This window comes from Gnatocerus cornutus, chromosome 1, assembly GCF_029298725.1.
Source record: "Gnatocerus cornutus isolate USDA-ARS CGAHR chromosome 1, icGnaCorn1.1, whole genome shotgun sequence".
NCBI lineage: Eukaryota > Metazoa > Arthropoda > Insecta > Coleoptera > Tenebrionidae > Gnatocerus > Gnatocerus cornutus.
Genome location: NC_142233.1, coordinates 13,356,625 through 13,373,213, shown reverse-complemented (window position 1 = coordinate 13,373,213; position 16,589 = coordinate 13,356,625). Strand labels below are relative to the sequence as shown.

Below are 16,589 nucleotides of genomic sequence, written 5' to 3'. Positions count from 1 at the left end.
TTTCTCCAAAATTAACCGTTGGCTCTTGATAAAGACATGTTATTTTATACTTTTTAACCTCTATTTTGTATAAACAGCCTTAACAACCGTTAAAATATCACATATTGTCATTTAGCTTCAAATTTAAGTGATTTTTACGAGCTTTGCGGATTTCTGCATATTTCTCTTGATTTCTTCAAAATCAACCGTTGTATGTTGATAAAATCTTGTTATTTTATGCATTGTACTCTATACTTTGTAAATATGACCTCAAAACCCAACACAAATTTGGCAACTCTTGGGAGAAAAAGTGTTCAAAACCAGCGATGGAGCGAAAGAGAAGGATTTTTTGACAATGGAATGTGGGCGATGAATCCGACTTTAAACACGAGGATTTATTTGAATTTGGCCTATCGGCTATTGGAGGGGTCAGAGAATAATAATGTAGAGGGTACGAAGTTGCTTCTTCGGCTGAGTTTTCTTCAATATTTGACCTACCGGTTTTTGATCTTCACGGTTTGGACGCTGCAGTTTACCATCTTTAAAGTGTATCATAATTACACTCAGTATCTTTCGATGTGGCTCATGAAGGTCTTCCCTTTCCTGGCGGACTATAAATATGGATACTCCATCTGCCACGTGTACGTTTTGGAGAAGAAAACTCGATGAAAACTCTTACTGTTTATTTCTAATTAATTAACTTAAAATACTATTTACACAGTTGTCCAGCTTTAAATAAATAAATTGAATTTAATAAATAGCCTGTTAAGGTCCGCGCGGATCAAAAGAAATAGTTTCAAGTCAAGTCTTTAATACTACAAAAGTATAAAATACAATCACAAAGGTGTCGAGCAACAACACGCAAAAGAAGAATTAAATGGCATACATCTATGTATTCTGAGTTTCTTTCTGTTCCGCCGGAATGGTACTAAACTTCTCATTGGGAAGCTCGATATAAATGGGTCTACTAGTAGCTAAAAATCTGTTATCATCCACGACCTTGTTGTTATTCAAACTATTCATCTTCCGTCTGTACAAAATCACCAGAAGCAGCAGCACGCAGATGACGAAAGCCGACGCTGCAGCTATCACTATCAACGCCGTGTGGTACGGCGCCACCACGGAAACCGGCGACTGGGAGACGATTTCCCGGTGCTCCAACGCCACGATGTGGTCGCCCAAACTGTGCTCTTGCGCCATCAGCTTGTGGGTGATCCTCGAGCGAGTGATGTCGGCGGTGAGACCCGGCAAGCGCTGCTGCATGACCATCTGTTCCAACCTGTACGCCACGTCGACTTTGTTGCTTCCGATCAAAGAGAATTTCACGTAGAGAGCGTCGGCGTTGCTCTCAGTTGTGAACCCGCTGCTGATTATCCCGTCGAGGTTCTTCACGATGTTGGTGATCTGGTTGACCACGGGGACTGCAGAGACGTCGTCGAACTCGCCGCGGAAGCCTAAAGTCACTTCGACGCTTTCCACGGGGACTTGCACTGAAAATTTTGGGTAAAAAACGGACAATTGGGTACTAAAAGACGTACTGCATGTAATCTCTCCCTTTTTGAACGTGTTGGTGTGGTGGAGTTGGTTCCCGGCCTCGTCGACGCACCAACAGGTCTCCTCTTCGCATTGAGTTGGGAAAAATCTGCCGGTGTCGTCGCACTGGCCACCAAGAGCCTCGCATCGAGTCATTGAAGGAATCTCCAGTTGACCGGGCATACTCTCGGCTTCGTCGATGTCAGTGGGCTCTTCTTCGCCGTCGAAGGACCCGATTTGCATCATCAACTCCTCCAAAACTACACGGAGAAGTTAAGAAAACTCTCGCTACGACATGAAGAAGTTACCTAGATCAGCTTCGCTGACGACGTCGGAGCGGTCGCTCGCGCGGTTCCTCGCCTGTCTGAAGTTGCACTGGGGTTCCGCGCCTCGCGTCAAAGTCCCTTTCAGAGGTTCGCCTTGTGGGGTGACACACCAGCAGACTCCCACGTGCTCCAAGCACTGTACTGCTTGCCAGGCTCCGGAATTCGGTTCGCAGCGAGGCATGAATGTCGGTTTGTTGTACCGTTCGGCGGCGCGTTGGTTCTTTTCCCTGAGTCTCTCGCACTGGCTTAAAACTAAAAGAAAAGTTAGTTTGGAGGGGTTTGGAGACAGTGGGGAGTTACCGGGACAGACTAAGTTGCACATGTCTTCTGAGTGGAAGTTGTTGTGGTTGCCGTTGCAGCCGCTGTAAGTGAACATCTCGCATTTGTTGGTGCGGGAGTTGAAGTGGAATCTTGTTAAGTTGCGGGCGAAGTTGTTTTCGTCGCAGACTCCTTTGTCTAAAGGTTCAAAGCAGACGTCTCCTGGAAGAAACGGGTTTGGTTTAATTGGGATTTGGGAGGCAAAACGGCTAAGGAAGCAGCAAACTAGAATGGACCTGAGGTCAAAAATTTTTGTCTGTCTGTAAAAAGGTCAAATAATAATCTCAAAAAAAGGTTTAAAATACTCCCAAAGATCCACCATATAAGTTATAAACACCCTCAAAAAAACACCAAAATCCAGTTTTGCGGATTTCATGCACATTTCTTCCGATTTCTTTACAATCAACCGTTGGACCTCGATAATAACCTGTAATTTTATGCATTTCGACTTCCACTTTCCAAATGCAGCCTTAAAAACTGTTATCGGCATTTAGCTTTCAATTTAGGTGAGTTTTTGACGAGTTTTGCAAACTTCATGCACATTTCTGCCGATTTCTCCAGAATTAACCGTTAGATCTCAATAAAAACTTATTATTTTATGTATTTTGATCCCTTCTGTGCAAAAACAACCTCAAAAATCGTTTAAATATAAAAAAAATCGTCATTTAGCTTCAAATTTAGGTGAATTTTTGACGAGCTTTGCAAATTTTATATATATTTCTGCCCATTTCTCTAGACTCTTGATAAAACTTTATTATTTTATGCTTTTTGATCTTTATTTTAGGAATACAGATTTAAAAACCGCCTGAATATAGAAAAAAATCGTCACTTAGCTTCAAATTTAGGTAATTTTTGGACGAGTTTTGCGGATTTTAGGCACATATCTGCCATTTTCTCCAGAATAAATCGTTAGACCTTAATAAAAATTTATTATTTTATGTATTTCGATCTCTTCTATGCAAAAACAGCCTTAAAAGCGCCTGAACATAGAAAAAATCGTCATTTAGCTTCAAATTTAGATTAATTTTTGACGAGTTTTTCGGATTTCATGCATATTTCTGCCTATTTTTCCAGAATTAACCGTAGGATCTTGATAAATCTTTAGTATTTTATGCTTTTTGATCTTTTTCTTTAGTATAAGCTTTAAAAAATTGTCACTTAGCTTTCAATTTAGGTGAGTTTTTAACGAGTTTTGCAAACTTCATGCACATTTCTGCCGATTTCTCCAGAATTAACCGTTAGATCTCAATAAAAACTTATTATTTTATGAATTTTGATCCCTTCTGTGCAAAAAACAACCTCAAAAATCGTTTAAATATAAAAAAAATCGTCATTTAGCTTCAAATTTAGGTTAATATTTGACGAGTTTTTCGGATTTCATGCATATTTCTGCCTATTTTTCCAGAATTAACCGTAGGATCTTGATAAATCTTTAGTATTTTATGCTTTTTGATCTTTTTCTTTAGTATAAGCTTTAAAAAATTGTCACTTAGCTTTCAATTTAGATGAGTTTTTAACGAGTTTTGCAAACTTCATGCACATTTCTGCCGATTTCTCCAGAATTAACCGTTAGATCTCAATAAAAACTTATTATTTTATGTATTTTGATCCCTTCTGTGCAAAAACAACCTCAAAAATCGTTTAAATAAAAAAAAATCGTCATTTAGCTTCAAATTTAGGTGAATTTTTGACGAGCTTTGCAAATTTTATATATATTTCTGCCCATTTCTCTAGAATCTTGATAAAACTTTATTATTTTATGCTTTTTGATCTTTATTTTAGGAATACAGATTTAAAAACCGCCTGAATATAGAAAAAAATCGTCACTTAGCTTCAAATTTAGGTAATTTTTGGACGAGCTTTGCGGATTTTAGGCACATATCTGCCATTTTCTCCAGAATAAATCGTTAGACCTTAATAAAAATTTATTATTTTATGTATTTCGATCTTTTCTATGCAAAAACAGCCTTAAAAGCGCCTGAGCATAGAAAAAATCGTCATTTAGCTTCAAATTTAGGTTAATTTTTTACGAGTTTTTCGGATTTCATGCATATTTCTGCCTATTTTTCCAGAATTAACCGTAGGATCTTGATAAATCTTTAGTATTTTATGCTTTTTGTTCTTTTTCTTTGGTATAAGCTTTAAAAAATTGTCACTTAGCTTAAAATTTAGGTAATTTTTTGACAAGCTTTGTGGATTTTAGACACATTTCTGATGATTTCTCCAGAATTAACCGTTGGACCTTCATAAAAACTTATTATTTTATGTATTTCAACCTCTTCTGAACAAAAACAGCCTTAAAAGCCGTCTGGATATAGAAAAAAATCGTCTTTAAGGTTTAAGTTTAAGTAAGTTTTGCAGATTTCATAGATATTTTTGTCGATTTTTCTAGAATTAACAGTTGGATTTTGCTAAAAACAAATTATTTTATGCATTTTTAGCTCTAGTTTGCAAATACAGCCTCAAAAACTATCTGGATATAAAAAAAATCGTCATTTAGCTTAGGAACTTTGGTGAATTTTTGACGAGTTCTTCGGATTTCATACATATTTCTACAATTAACCATTGGGTTTTGCTAGAAACATTATTTTATGAATTTTGACCTCTACTTTGCAAATACAGCTTTAAAAACTATTTGCCTGAATACAGAAAAAAATGTCACTTAGCTTCAAATTTAGGTAATTTTTCAACGAGTTTTGCGAATTTCAGCATATTTCTGCTTATTTTTCCAGAATTAACCGTAGGATCTTGATAAATCTTCAGGATTTTATGCTTTTTGATCTTTTTCTTTAGTATACAGCCTTAAAAACCATTTAACTATACAAAAAAATTGTTATTTAGCTTCAAATTTAGGTAATTTTTGACAAGTTTTGCGGATTTTAGACACATTTTTGCTGATTTCTCCAGAATTAATCGTTAGACCTGTTAAAAAACTTATAATTTTATGTATTTCAACCTCTTCTGTGCAAAAACAGCTTTAAAAGCCGTCTAAATATAGAAAAAAATCGTCATTAAGCTTTATGTTTAGGTAAGTTTTGCAGATTTTATAAATATTTTTGTCGATTTTTTTAGTATTAACCGTTGGATTTTGCTAAAAAGTTATTACTTTATGCATTTTGACTTCTACTTAGCAAATGCGGTCTCAAAAACCGTCTAAATATAAGAAGAAATTGTTATTTAGCATTTAACTTGAAATTTTTACAGATTTTACAGAGTTTTACAGATTTCCTGCATATTTACCCCGATTTCTACAAAATTAACTGTTGGCTTTTGATAAAAACATGTTATTTTATACTTTTAACCTCTACTTTGTATATACAGTCTTAAAAACCGTTAAAATATCACAAATTGACATTAAGCTTTAAATTTAAGTGATTTTTTACGAGTTTAGCGGATTTTCTGCATATTTCTCTAGATCTCTAAAATCAACCGTCGAATCTCGATAAAAACTTGTTGTTTTATGTATTTTGACCTGTATTTTGCAAATACAACCTTAAAAACATTTTAACTTTAAAAAAACATTGTTATTTTGCTTTTAATTTGGGTAATTTTTAAACAAGTTTTGCGGATTTCCTGCATATTACTTCTGATTTCTCCAAAATAAACCGTTATATCTTAATAAAAATTTGTTACTGCATGCATTTTGACCTCTATTTGAAAAAAACAGCTTTAAAGACCGTCTGAATATAAGAAAATGTCATTTGGCTTCAAATTTTGGTGATTATTCAACAAATTTTGCGGATTTTCTTCACATTTCTCTTTATTTCTCCAAAATCAACCGTTGGATCTCGATAAAAACTTGTAACTTAATGCGTTTTGACCTCTACTTTGCAAATTTAACCTCCAAAATATTCTAAATATTGAAAAAAAAGTCATTCAGCTTGAAATTTTAATGATTTTTTGACGAATTTTGTGGATTTCGAACATATATTTGTTGATTTCTTTAGAATTAACCATTAAATCTTGTTAAAAACTTATTGTTTTAGTCATTTTGACCAGTATTTTGCGAATACAGCCTCAAAAACCGTCTGAATATAAAAAAACTGAATTTAGGTGATTTTTCGACGAGTTTTGCGGATTTCAAGCACTTTGCTGTCGATTATTATTTTATGTAGCAAAAGCTTTCAAAAAATTAAAAAAAAAACCTACTTGGTTTCGGGCAGCAGACTGCGTACTCTCCCACCGGACTCAGCTGGCACTTGTGCGAAGACGGGCAACTTTCATAGTCAGGTCCACAAATAACCACCTCATCACTGCTTCCCAGTTTCAAAGGTTCGCCGTTCTGACAAGGATTCTCCTTCTTCGGCAAGCACATCGGCACCGGAGGACACGGCCAACTAACACACTCCACAGCAACCAACCTGCAGATCTCTCCTTCACCTCTACAAGAAATTTTGTTGCACGGATTAACGCATCTGCAGGTTCTGCATCCTTTCTCGTCAATTTCAAAGCCGTGCTCGCAGTCTTTAGCACAGTTGTAAAGAGGGCATGTAGATGCTGGTGGTACCTCGCATGATAAAGACTCGTTGGTGGTTCTAGTTTGGGAGATTTCGAAGCCTCTAAAGTCGACACACCAGCATTCTTTGGTGCCAGGGTGGCACTGCTTCTGTTCGTAGGTACCATCCTGTTTGCACTTGGGGATGTGGACTTTCCCGGCGGGCATTCCAGACTCGTGGGCTTGGTGTTGGGAGAGCGCGTTTTGGTGTTGGCATGCGGTCATCATGAGTGGTTCCACGCATTGGGTGCCGCAGCCGTTGGAGCAGCAGCGCATGGTACCGTTGCAGGCCATGTCAGAGTTGCATTCGAAATCGCAAGAGGTGGAAGTCGCGGGTACTAAGTATGGACACTGGCCGACTTTCTTAGGGAGGCAAGCTGGTACTGGAGGACAGTAGTGGTCCTTGCAACTAACCTCCACCAGCTGGCATTGTTCGTCTTCATGACAAATCACACTGCTGCAGGGGTCTCTACATTGGCACTGAGGACATCCTGTTTCTTCGGATAGTACAAAGCCGTACTCGCACCCCATGCGACAAGTTAAGTCTAGACACTCCATGGTCTCTCTTAGTTCTTCGCAGTTCTTCGTGGAGTTGTACTTTCCTCGGGTTTTGGGGATTTCAGTACCGAAATGGTCAACGCACCAACACTCTGAGTTGTAGCATTGGGTCGCCACGTAGTTCCCTTCGGCGTCGCAGGTTGGACTGGGAAGAGCGAGATTCATGCCCTCGCGAGTACCTTCCATGCTTTCGGAGAAGTCGTGAAGATACTCGCACACTGCAAACGCACTGTTAGTTAAGTTGGTACTACCAAACCAGTGCGTACTTGTCTGTGGTCTAGCTTCACTCATATTGTAACCCTCTGTCGCTTCTTCCTCCGGCTTCAAGCAGCACACCGCTTGGGTTGACCCAGGTACTGCCGTGCATTCGTACGACGATGGGCAAACAATTCCGTCTTCAGAGCGAAGAGCACAAGCAACGGGTGCTCCACTTATGTCGTCCGTTAGTGGGGCTCCTTGATCGCACGGATTTGCGTAAATCGCTTTCGGACGACCTAAGAGGAAAGTTAGGAATTACAGTGAAAGAACTGCTTTGGTACGTACAAACTGGGAGAGATGGACACAGGAAGTCAGCGCATGAGGCTTCTTTCACGTTTATGCATTCCTCGTCTTCGGGACACATGTAGCCATCGCAAGGGTCATCGCATTTGCATGTTGGACAACCATCTTCATCTAATTTAAATCCGTATTCGCATACAGCTGCGCATTCTAAGAATTCGCATTGTTTGCCGTTTTTGTCGAGGGAGCGTGCAGATGATTGGACACGAGCTGGAGAAGAATTAGTTTAGTTGAAATGCACTCGTCCACAAGTTTTGAGAAAATTCTGCTTGACAAGTGGGCAATTCTTTCTAAAGTAGAATTGAAAGATTTTTAAGAATACTTCGAAGCTTTTTTAAATTCTAAAGAATTTTTCGACATTTATTAAGATTCTTTAACAAGTTCAGATTTCACTAGAAACATCTCTCAATCTTGTTTAAGATCTTCACAAAATATTTTAAGCTACTCGAACTAGCACTAAATTTTTTAGATTCTCTAGAATTTGGTCTGTAGAATTTTTGAGAGTTTGTAGTGAATCCTCTTTCATTTTCCAAAATTTTCTGCAATTCTCTAAAATGCCGTCTAAAAATTTTCTAAACATTATTTAGGATTTAAAAGACTCTATCAGATTCTCTTGGACTCTGATACATTTATAAGCGTTCTCAAAAAATTTGAGATTTTTTCGAAAGTTCAACGATTTGTCATCCTATATGGAAATTTTGAAGTTTTAAGAAATTTTAGCGTTTTCCAGAATTGTTCAAGAGGATTTTGAAAAAAAGCTCCAGAATGCCCGCCTTTGTTAACGCTTGAAATTCTCTTGAATTTCTTTGAAATTGTAGGATTTTTTAAGAATTTTAAAAAATTTTGTTATTCTTCAGGCATTTCTGTGATCAATCCTCTGTTCTATTCTCTTTAGGTTTTTTTTTTAAATTTTATGGTATTTGTGAAATGTTCTGCGATTTTCTCTTGAATTTTCTAGGATTCTGTAAAATTCACTGGAATTTATTACAATTCTATCAGCTTTAGGCGTTGTAGAATGTTCAAATTTTTAAGAATTCCTGTAGATTTCAACAGGATTTTCTTCTATATCCCAAGATTTTCTATAATTTTTTAGGAACTTTATGTAAAATGATAATATTTCTAAGAATCCTCTGAAAATTCTCTTATGATTTACAAGATTCTCTAGGATAATTTAAGGGATTTCTTGTTTAAAAAATTTCTGAGATTTTTGGAATTCCAACGATTTTCTAGGAGTCATTTTACGGATTTTTTTTGAGAATTTTATAGAACTATTTAGAATTTCTAAGAAATGTTTTACCCATCTCCAGAATTCTAAAAGATTATTTAGGATTCTATAGGATCCAATAGCATTTTTTCTTTCTAAAATGTTTTTTGGATTTTCAAAAAGGAGTCCTATGAGAAAAATGTTTACAATTTTATGATATTATTGAGGATTTTCAAAGAGTATTTAAGCGTTTTCCAGGATTCTAAACGATTATTTGGGATTTTATAGGATCCACTGGGTCTCCTTAAAATCTATCAAAATTTATGAGATTTTTGGAAACGGTTTTTAGCAGTAAAGTGGGAAAATTTTTTGATAAACTTTAAAAATAATTGAGGATTTTAAAGAATTATTTAAGATTATAGGATTCGGTTAGATTCCTTAAAATCTACTTTACGATCTCTTGAATTTATCTGAATTTATTAGGATTCTAGTGAATGCATTATGACTGGATTTTCTGGATACTCTGGAATTCGTGAAATTCTTTATCAATTCTTTTTTATAATTTTTTTATTTTAAGCATTTGTGAAGAATTTTATTCCTTCAAACACCCCTAGAACGTTCTAACATTCTTTAGATTGTGGAATCGTTTAGGTTCCTACAGAATTTACAATTTAATTAAAAAAATGATTTTTTTTAGAATTTAGAATTTTGTACAATATTCAAAACATGTTTTAGGATTTTTTATGGAATTTTGAGGAATTTTCTAGGATTTTGTAGAACTGCTTTGAATTAAAATACGATTCTATTAAAATTTTCTAAAATCCTGGAACTTTTTTTTGAATTGGTGTTTTAAGATTCTGGGCGATTTTCTGAGATTTATTGTCTTCTAGAGACTGTTGAGACTAATTACGAGTTGTTTGTCGGTATGTCTAGAATTTTCTGAAATGCTCAAGGATATTAAGAATTTTCTGGAAACTTTTGTGATTTTTATGGAATTTAATGCGAATTTTTAGAGAAAGTGTTGTTCAGGACCTTCTAGGACACTCTAAAATTCTCTAGAAAAATTTAAATCAAGAAAGGTTTAGAAAAAAGATAGAAAGACAATTGTTAACGTTTTCCATAATTATCTAGAAAGCTAAATATTCTCAAGGTACCTTTAGGATTTCTTGTAATTCTAAAAGCCTTTGGGAAAGTTTCTGCTCTCTCAAGATTTTTCTAGAATTTGTTAAAATTGCTTAGGAAATTTTAGGATTCTCTGAGAAAGCTTGAGAAGTGGTTTGAAAATTTTAAAGACTATAATGTTCTAAATTTCTTTAGGTTTATACAGAACCCTCAAAATTCTATAGAATTTATAGCATAGAAATAGAATTAATTAAGATTAATAAGTGCTCTAAAATGCTTAAGAAAGAATGCCTGAAATTCTGTCAGTTAAAATTATTCTAGCATTTTCTAAAATTTTATCGGATTCTATAGACATTCTAAATTTTCCAAAATGTCGTAAAATGTGGAATGTTTTCTTCGGAAATTCCATATTTTATATAATATATGTAGTATATTAATACAAATAAACTTTCATTTATTCATTTTTCAAGAATTCATTAGACTCTCCAAGAAAGTATAAATTGCTTTAAAATTTGTCAGGTTATTTTAAGACATTTTAAGGTTTTTTAAGATTCAGTTAAAAAAAATATATATTTTTTAAATCCTGTAGGATCTTCTGTTAAATTTATCAGAACTTTCTAAAATGTCCAAGAAGTCTTTAAGAAGTCTCATTACTTTAGAACTTTAAGAAAAGATTCAAAAACATTTCTAGAATCCTCCTAGAATTCTGTAGGATGTTTTAGGTTTAGAAGATGTTTTAGATATTTTTAAACTTAAAATTTACCAAATTCTTTTGCAGTTATCTAGGATTCTTTAGTACTTTTAGGATTTTTAACGATTCTCTGCAGTTTATTAGAATTTTGTCTTTAAAAAGCAAAATTTTCAAATTGTAACATATTTTGAAGAAATAAAAACGACGAAAATGAGAAAATCTTTAATTTCTTCCTAAAGAATCTAACCATTGCTAAATTCCTAGTTCCAAATCTTAATTTTTGGAACATTCTGAATTCTGTCAGGACTTAATTTAACTTCAGAAAAAATGCCCTTTTGTCCTTTTTAACCAGTTACCATCAGCCATGGAGCAATTAGCGCTCTCCGCAGGCCCCATGGACCCCCGAATCTTCCGCCCCATCCTGTCCACGCACCAACACACGAGCCCATTTCGACTACACTGCTTCGGTTCAAATTGCCCATCAGTGGAACACTGCGGCACGTAACCTCTCCCAGCCCTTTCGTTCACAGCCAAGATTTCCGATAAGGCACGCTGATGAAGGCATTCTTCACAAAAAAAGAAAGTCCAAGAATTGTTAAAACGTTAAATGTCATCTTGTACCCACCTGTCACATTCTTGGGATGCGAGCATGAAGATCCACATTGTTCGGTTTGGCAACATTTCTGCACCGATGGACACTCCAGGTCGTGGGTGCACATGGGGCCGCAGGAGAAGTCCTTGTCCATTCGGTCTGGACACGTCCCGGTTTTCTGGATTTTTAGGGACGCGGGACAGCAAACGCCGTAGTCGTTCCCCTTCTGGACCAAGCATTGGTACATCGGGGGGCAGGTGGGCTTCCCCGGGTCGTTTCCACAGAGGAACGGCCTCACAGTGTCACTTATGCGCAACGGATCCCCGACCGGGCAAATATTTTCCAAACTCCTGCCGCGTTTACCTAAAATTGCGCAATGGGTGAAGAATACCAATCCGTGAACTTTAAAATAAGGAGAGGCAACGAACTGAAAATTAAACAGAACGTTCCCATGCCATCGGCGTGAGCCAAACACACCTTCATGCACTTTAAAATGTTAGATAAAGTTACATACTTTCACTTGTGTAACATCTTTGTCCCTTACAAGGTTAGCGTTGTGTAAGACGACAATACTTACATGTTGGAACTGGAGGACATGGGGGGTCGGCGCACGCCAGGTCTTCCAAGTGGCATTCGAGCGAGTTTGGACATCTTACACCGTCGCACGGATCGCGGCAGCGGCAAAGGGGGCATCCATGGGGGTCGAGGGCGAAGCCGTGGGGGCAGAACATTCTGCAGGTGTGGTCCGCGCAGGGCTTAGGGACTGGAAAAGTAAGAAAAAGTCTCGGTTAGTTCTATTGTAACATCGGTTTTTCGAGCCGCACTGTATATCATGATTCAATAAAATTTTAATTGTCTCGTGTTTGATTAGAAAATAATTACGCCCATGACTCAGTGTCATTGAACTACATATTTTCATTGTTATGTGCTGCATGAACTTTTTATGGGTTGAAATATTCGCATTTCAAGTAATTAGGTTCATTATTTTTATTGATATTTGTGTAACAAATTTTTATGATAGTACTGAAAATTTTAGAGCGAAAGAGACCAATTTTAGAATTTTTTATTGTAGGTGGAACTCGAATTTTTAAAATATTGAAATTTTGATTTTGGCATGTTTATTAATCGTGACCAATTAGAAACTTTATATATTTAGAGGTCCACCCTTTCTTCGTAACAAAATGGAAAATGTAACTGAAATCAGATTAAAACGCTCCCGTGAGGTCATTCATTGGTTCGCATTATTTTTATCAAATTAGTTTTTATAAAAAACGAAAGCAACGAACCAATAATAGCGTAACCTTTCCTTCATTGGTTAGATGTCCATATCGGTTGTTTATTGGATAAATTCCAAGCTAATTATCTAATTAAGTCATGTACAGAAAGAAATTAATTCATTAATTGCTGATGGCCACAAACGGGCAAAACAAAAGAAATTGGAATTTGCTGCATAAAACGATAAAATGTGTTCAATTTGACAAAAAAAAAACGAATTTTAAGACTGAAATTTGTTACTACATTTGACATGTTTATTAATTCTGTTAAATTCCAAAATTTTTATGAAATTGTTTATTTTAGGTGGAACCAAAAATTTTTCATATTTCAGATTATCTTTTGTAGTTTCGCTAATTTAAGAAATATAAGACTGAAATTTGAATGCGTTACTACATTTGACATTAATATTTTTTGCTAAATTTCAAAATTTAAAAAATTCAGATTTTTTAGAATTTTTTTATTTTAGATCAAACCAAAATTTTTTTATATTTTAAATTACTTTCCGTAATTTTGCTAATTTAAGTACTGTAAGGCTGAAATTTGAGTGCGTTACTACATTTGATATGTTTATTAATTCTGCTAAATTTCAAAATTTTAGAGAAAGAATCAGATTTTTTAGAAATTCATTATTTTAGGTCGAACCAAAAATTTTTCTTATTTTAGATTACTTTCCGTAATTTCGCAATTTTATGAAATACAAGGCTAAATTTTAGATGCTTACTACATTTAACAGGTTTATTAATTTAGCTAAATTCTAAAATTTTCGAAAAAAAAAAACAGATTTTTTTTGAAATAGTCGAACCTTAATTTTTTCTTATTTTAGATTACTTTCTGTAATTTTGTTAATTTTTAGAAACATGAATGAAATTTGGATCAGTTACTACATTTGACATGTTTATTAAGTCTGCCAAATTGAAAGAATCTGATTTTTTTTTATTTAAGTCAAACCAAAAATTTTTCTTATTTTACATTACTTTTCGTAATTTCGCTAATTTAAAAAGTATAAGATTAAAATTTAAATGCTTTACTACATTTGACATGTTTATTAAATCTGCCAAATTCCAAAATTAAAAAAAAAATAAGATTTTTTTGAAATTGTTTATTTTAGGTCGAACCAAAAATTTTTCATATTTTAGATTATCTTCTCTAGTTTCGCTAATTTAAGAAATATAAGACTGAAATTTGAATGCGTTACTACATTTGCCATTATTAATTATTTTTTGCTAAATCCCAAAATTTAAAAAATAATCAGATTTTTTAGAATTTTTTTATTTTAGGTCAAACCCAAAAATTTTTATATTTTAAATTATTTTCCGTAATTTAAGTACTATAAGGCTGAAATTTGGGTGCGTTACTACATTTGATATGTTTATTAATTTTTCTAAATTTCAAAATTTTAGAAAAAGAATCAGATTTTTTTGAAATTTTTATTTTAGGTTGAACAAATGTCTTATTTTAGATTAATTTCCGTAATTTCGCAATTTTATGAAATACAAGGTTGAATTTTAGACGCGTTACTACATTTGACATGTTTATTAATTTAGCTAAATTCCCAAATTTAAAAAAAAAAAAATCTGATTTTTTAGAAATTTTTTATTTGAGAACAAACTAAAAATTTCCAACATTCTAAATAAAAATCATATTTTCGTTAATTTTTAGGAATACAAAAACGAAATTTGAAGGCATTGCGAGTTGAGAACGCTCATTACTCATTAATTTTACCAAATTCTAAAATTTTAAAACAATAAACAGATTTTTTAGAAATTTTTAATATTAGGATAAACCAAAAATTTCCATTATTCTAAATTAAATTTTGTATTCTGGATAATTTTAGGAATACAAGAATGAAATTTAAAGGCAATACTACTTTCGACAAATTCTACAATTTTGACTCCACCCCGTATATATTTTTCAATTAAAGTGACGGTTTAAAATAAAATATACTTTACTTATCTTGGAAACTAAATTTCATATTTTTGCTCACATGTTTACAAAAATTCAAAATAATGTTCATATGATTCGTCTTATTTCTTTACTTTTGATTCCACAATTTCAAATACCAATCGTTTGTAGTTTTTGAGAAAATAGTGAAGTCAAGTCGTTCTCTATGTTGTAACAGTTCACAAATATCAAAATTTTCAAAAATTTTAAATCAAACAATAAGTTTTGCTCAAAATTTAACAAACCGTGACTGTATTGCAAAAATCGTTTGGATTCTAGCAAAGATAAAATTTTGTACAAAATTCCTATTGAATGGAATTGTTGAAAAAGGATTAGTATACCTAAGAGGTATTTTTTATTCCCAATGTTTGATAATAAAACCACTTAACTAAATAAAATTTAAATTTATTCGTGTTAATAGATAAACCACTAAAACCTGCTCTTAAACGTGTTGAATAAATTATTTATTATTATTAAATCTAGGCTAAAACCTAAACCTCTAAAATTGTATTTTAAGTAGAGAAACATTTTTCATTTTGACGATAAAAATAAAGAATGCACAACTCGTAAATTATCGCCTATTTTTGTCGCACGAAGTATGTTTACCAATTTACTGTCAAGGTCTGATAATAGAAGTGACGTTACAAACTGGAATTATAAATAAATAAAGAATAATATAAATATATTATTTAGTTTTTAATGTATCTACCTAGAAATTCTACAAGTGGAAGTGTTATAGTGGATGAAATTAGCGGGCGTTATGAACGTGCATTATGGCCATAACGCCCTCTCATGTTATAGACCCGTTTATATTTATATTTCAGCAGTTATTGTACGATATTGATTCAACTATTGGCTCTATTTTCCGGAAGACAGACATTATTTATTTTACCTATTCAGGGAAAACGGAGCATGTTTCCAAGACCTGCATTAAAGGAATGTTCTTATCAAACATTTATTCAAACTGATGTCCATGAACTAAAAAAGATTCTGAATAATGCAGAAATTCTTGTACGAAATTACGAACGTTTCCTTTGAGATAACTCGACTGTAACAACGTCATTGATTAGTTTCTGATTTTTTTATTTGTCGTGGTAATGTGGAGATTAGGTATCAAAAATATCAAAAATGAAGAAAGAAATAAAAAAAATTATAAAATTAAGCCAAAAGCTCGTTATAATGATTGCTCAAATATCGCTAAAATCCGACCGAAACTTTCCTACTGAAAAAGAAAATCTCCACTTTGCCACAAAATTACATCCTTTTCAACTGTACATAAATTAGCACTTCCGAAAATTTCTTTTCACTCTATCAATGCATCAAAGAAATGAATCAAATAGTTCAGCACCTTAAAAACTCGCGTACGTCGGAGAAACTACAACGTAAATACTTGAAATTCCGCGAAACTCCGCGCTTTCTTATCGCTTCCAAATGATTTATTCATGACTTTTTTCGTATCTCTCTGTTTTCTCTACGAGGTGTTATACTACACACTTACATAACGAGATTCAAACAATGAAGATTGATAATTCCACGATAAACGGCGGGTCATTAACCGGTTCTATTGATAACGAATGATTTACAATCGGAGACTTGAACGAGGAGTGAGGACAGGAAAATTTCGTCGCGCTCATATAAAAACACTTTCTTTGAACACCAGAATCAAAGAGTGAAGAAATATAATGGGCAATAAAAGTGAAAGTTCACGTTGATACTCATATCTCGTCTAACCAATGTAATGCACGTACGTATTATTTAGAAATCTCAACAAAACCAAACGAATCTTTATTAAAAGTGTTTAATTATAATGGGAATAATGACTCACTTCCAAATGAAGCTTTCACCGTTAATTTGATGGAAAATCCGACTCGTAAGACACTTATTCATAAATATCACACCGGACATAACGAGATAACAAATTTGCAACATAAACCTGTCGTTCTGAGAATTTTCCAAAACTTATTTCGTTTTGTAAGATATGAATCTAGAAATTTATT

At 33.9% G+C, this 16,589-nt stretch overlaps 1 protein-coding gene across 1 annotated transcript in view; it reads right to left on the bottom strand.

Annotated features, from left to right (window-relative positions):
* Positions 1 to 648: 648 nt before the first annotated feature.
* LOC148180397 (uncharacterized) overlaps positions 649 to 16,589 on the bottom strand; it is a 31,506-nt gene continuing 15,565 nt past the window's right edge. The window contains exons 5-14 of the mRNA XM_088035739.1: positions 11,954 to 12,139; positions 11,410 to 11,739; positions 11,141 to 11,350; positions 7,753 to 7,977; positions 7,476 to 7,703; positions 6,306 to 7,427; positions 2,139 to 2,318; positions 1,821 to 2,090; positions 1,518 to 1,772; positions 649 to 1,469 (exon numbers count right to left, since the gene is read on the bottom strand). Of these exons, the coding sequence (XP_087891865.1) occupies positions 868 to 1,469; positions 1,518 to 1,772; positions 1,821 to 2,090; positions 2,139 to 2,318; positions 6,306 to 7,427; positions 7,476 to 7,703; positions 7,753 to 7,977; positions 11,141 to 11,350; positions 11,410 to 11,739; positions 11,954 to 12,139 (3,608 nt within the window). The 3' untranslated portion in view covers positions 649 to 867. The remainder of the gene's footprint in view (positions 1,470 to 1,517; positions 1,773 to 1,820; positions 2,091 to 2,138; positions 2,319 to 6,305; positions 7,428 to 7,475; positions 7,704 to 7,752; positions 7,978 to 11,140; positions 11,351 to 11,409; positions 11,740 to 11,953; positions 12,140 to 16,589) is intronic.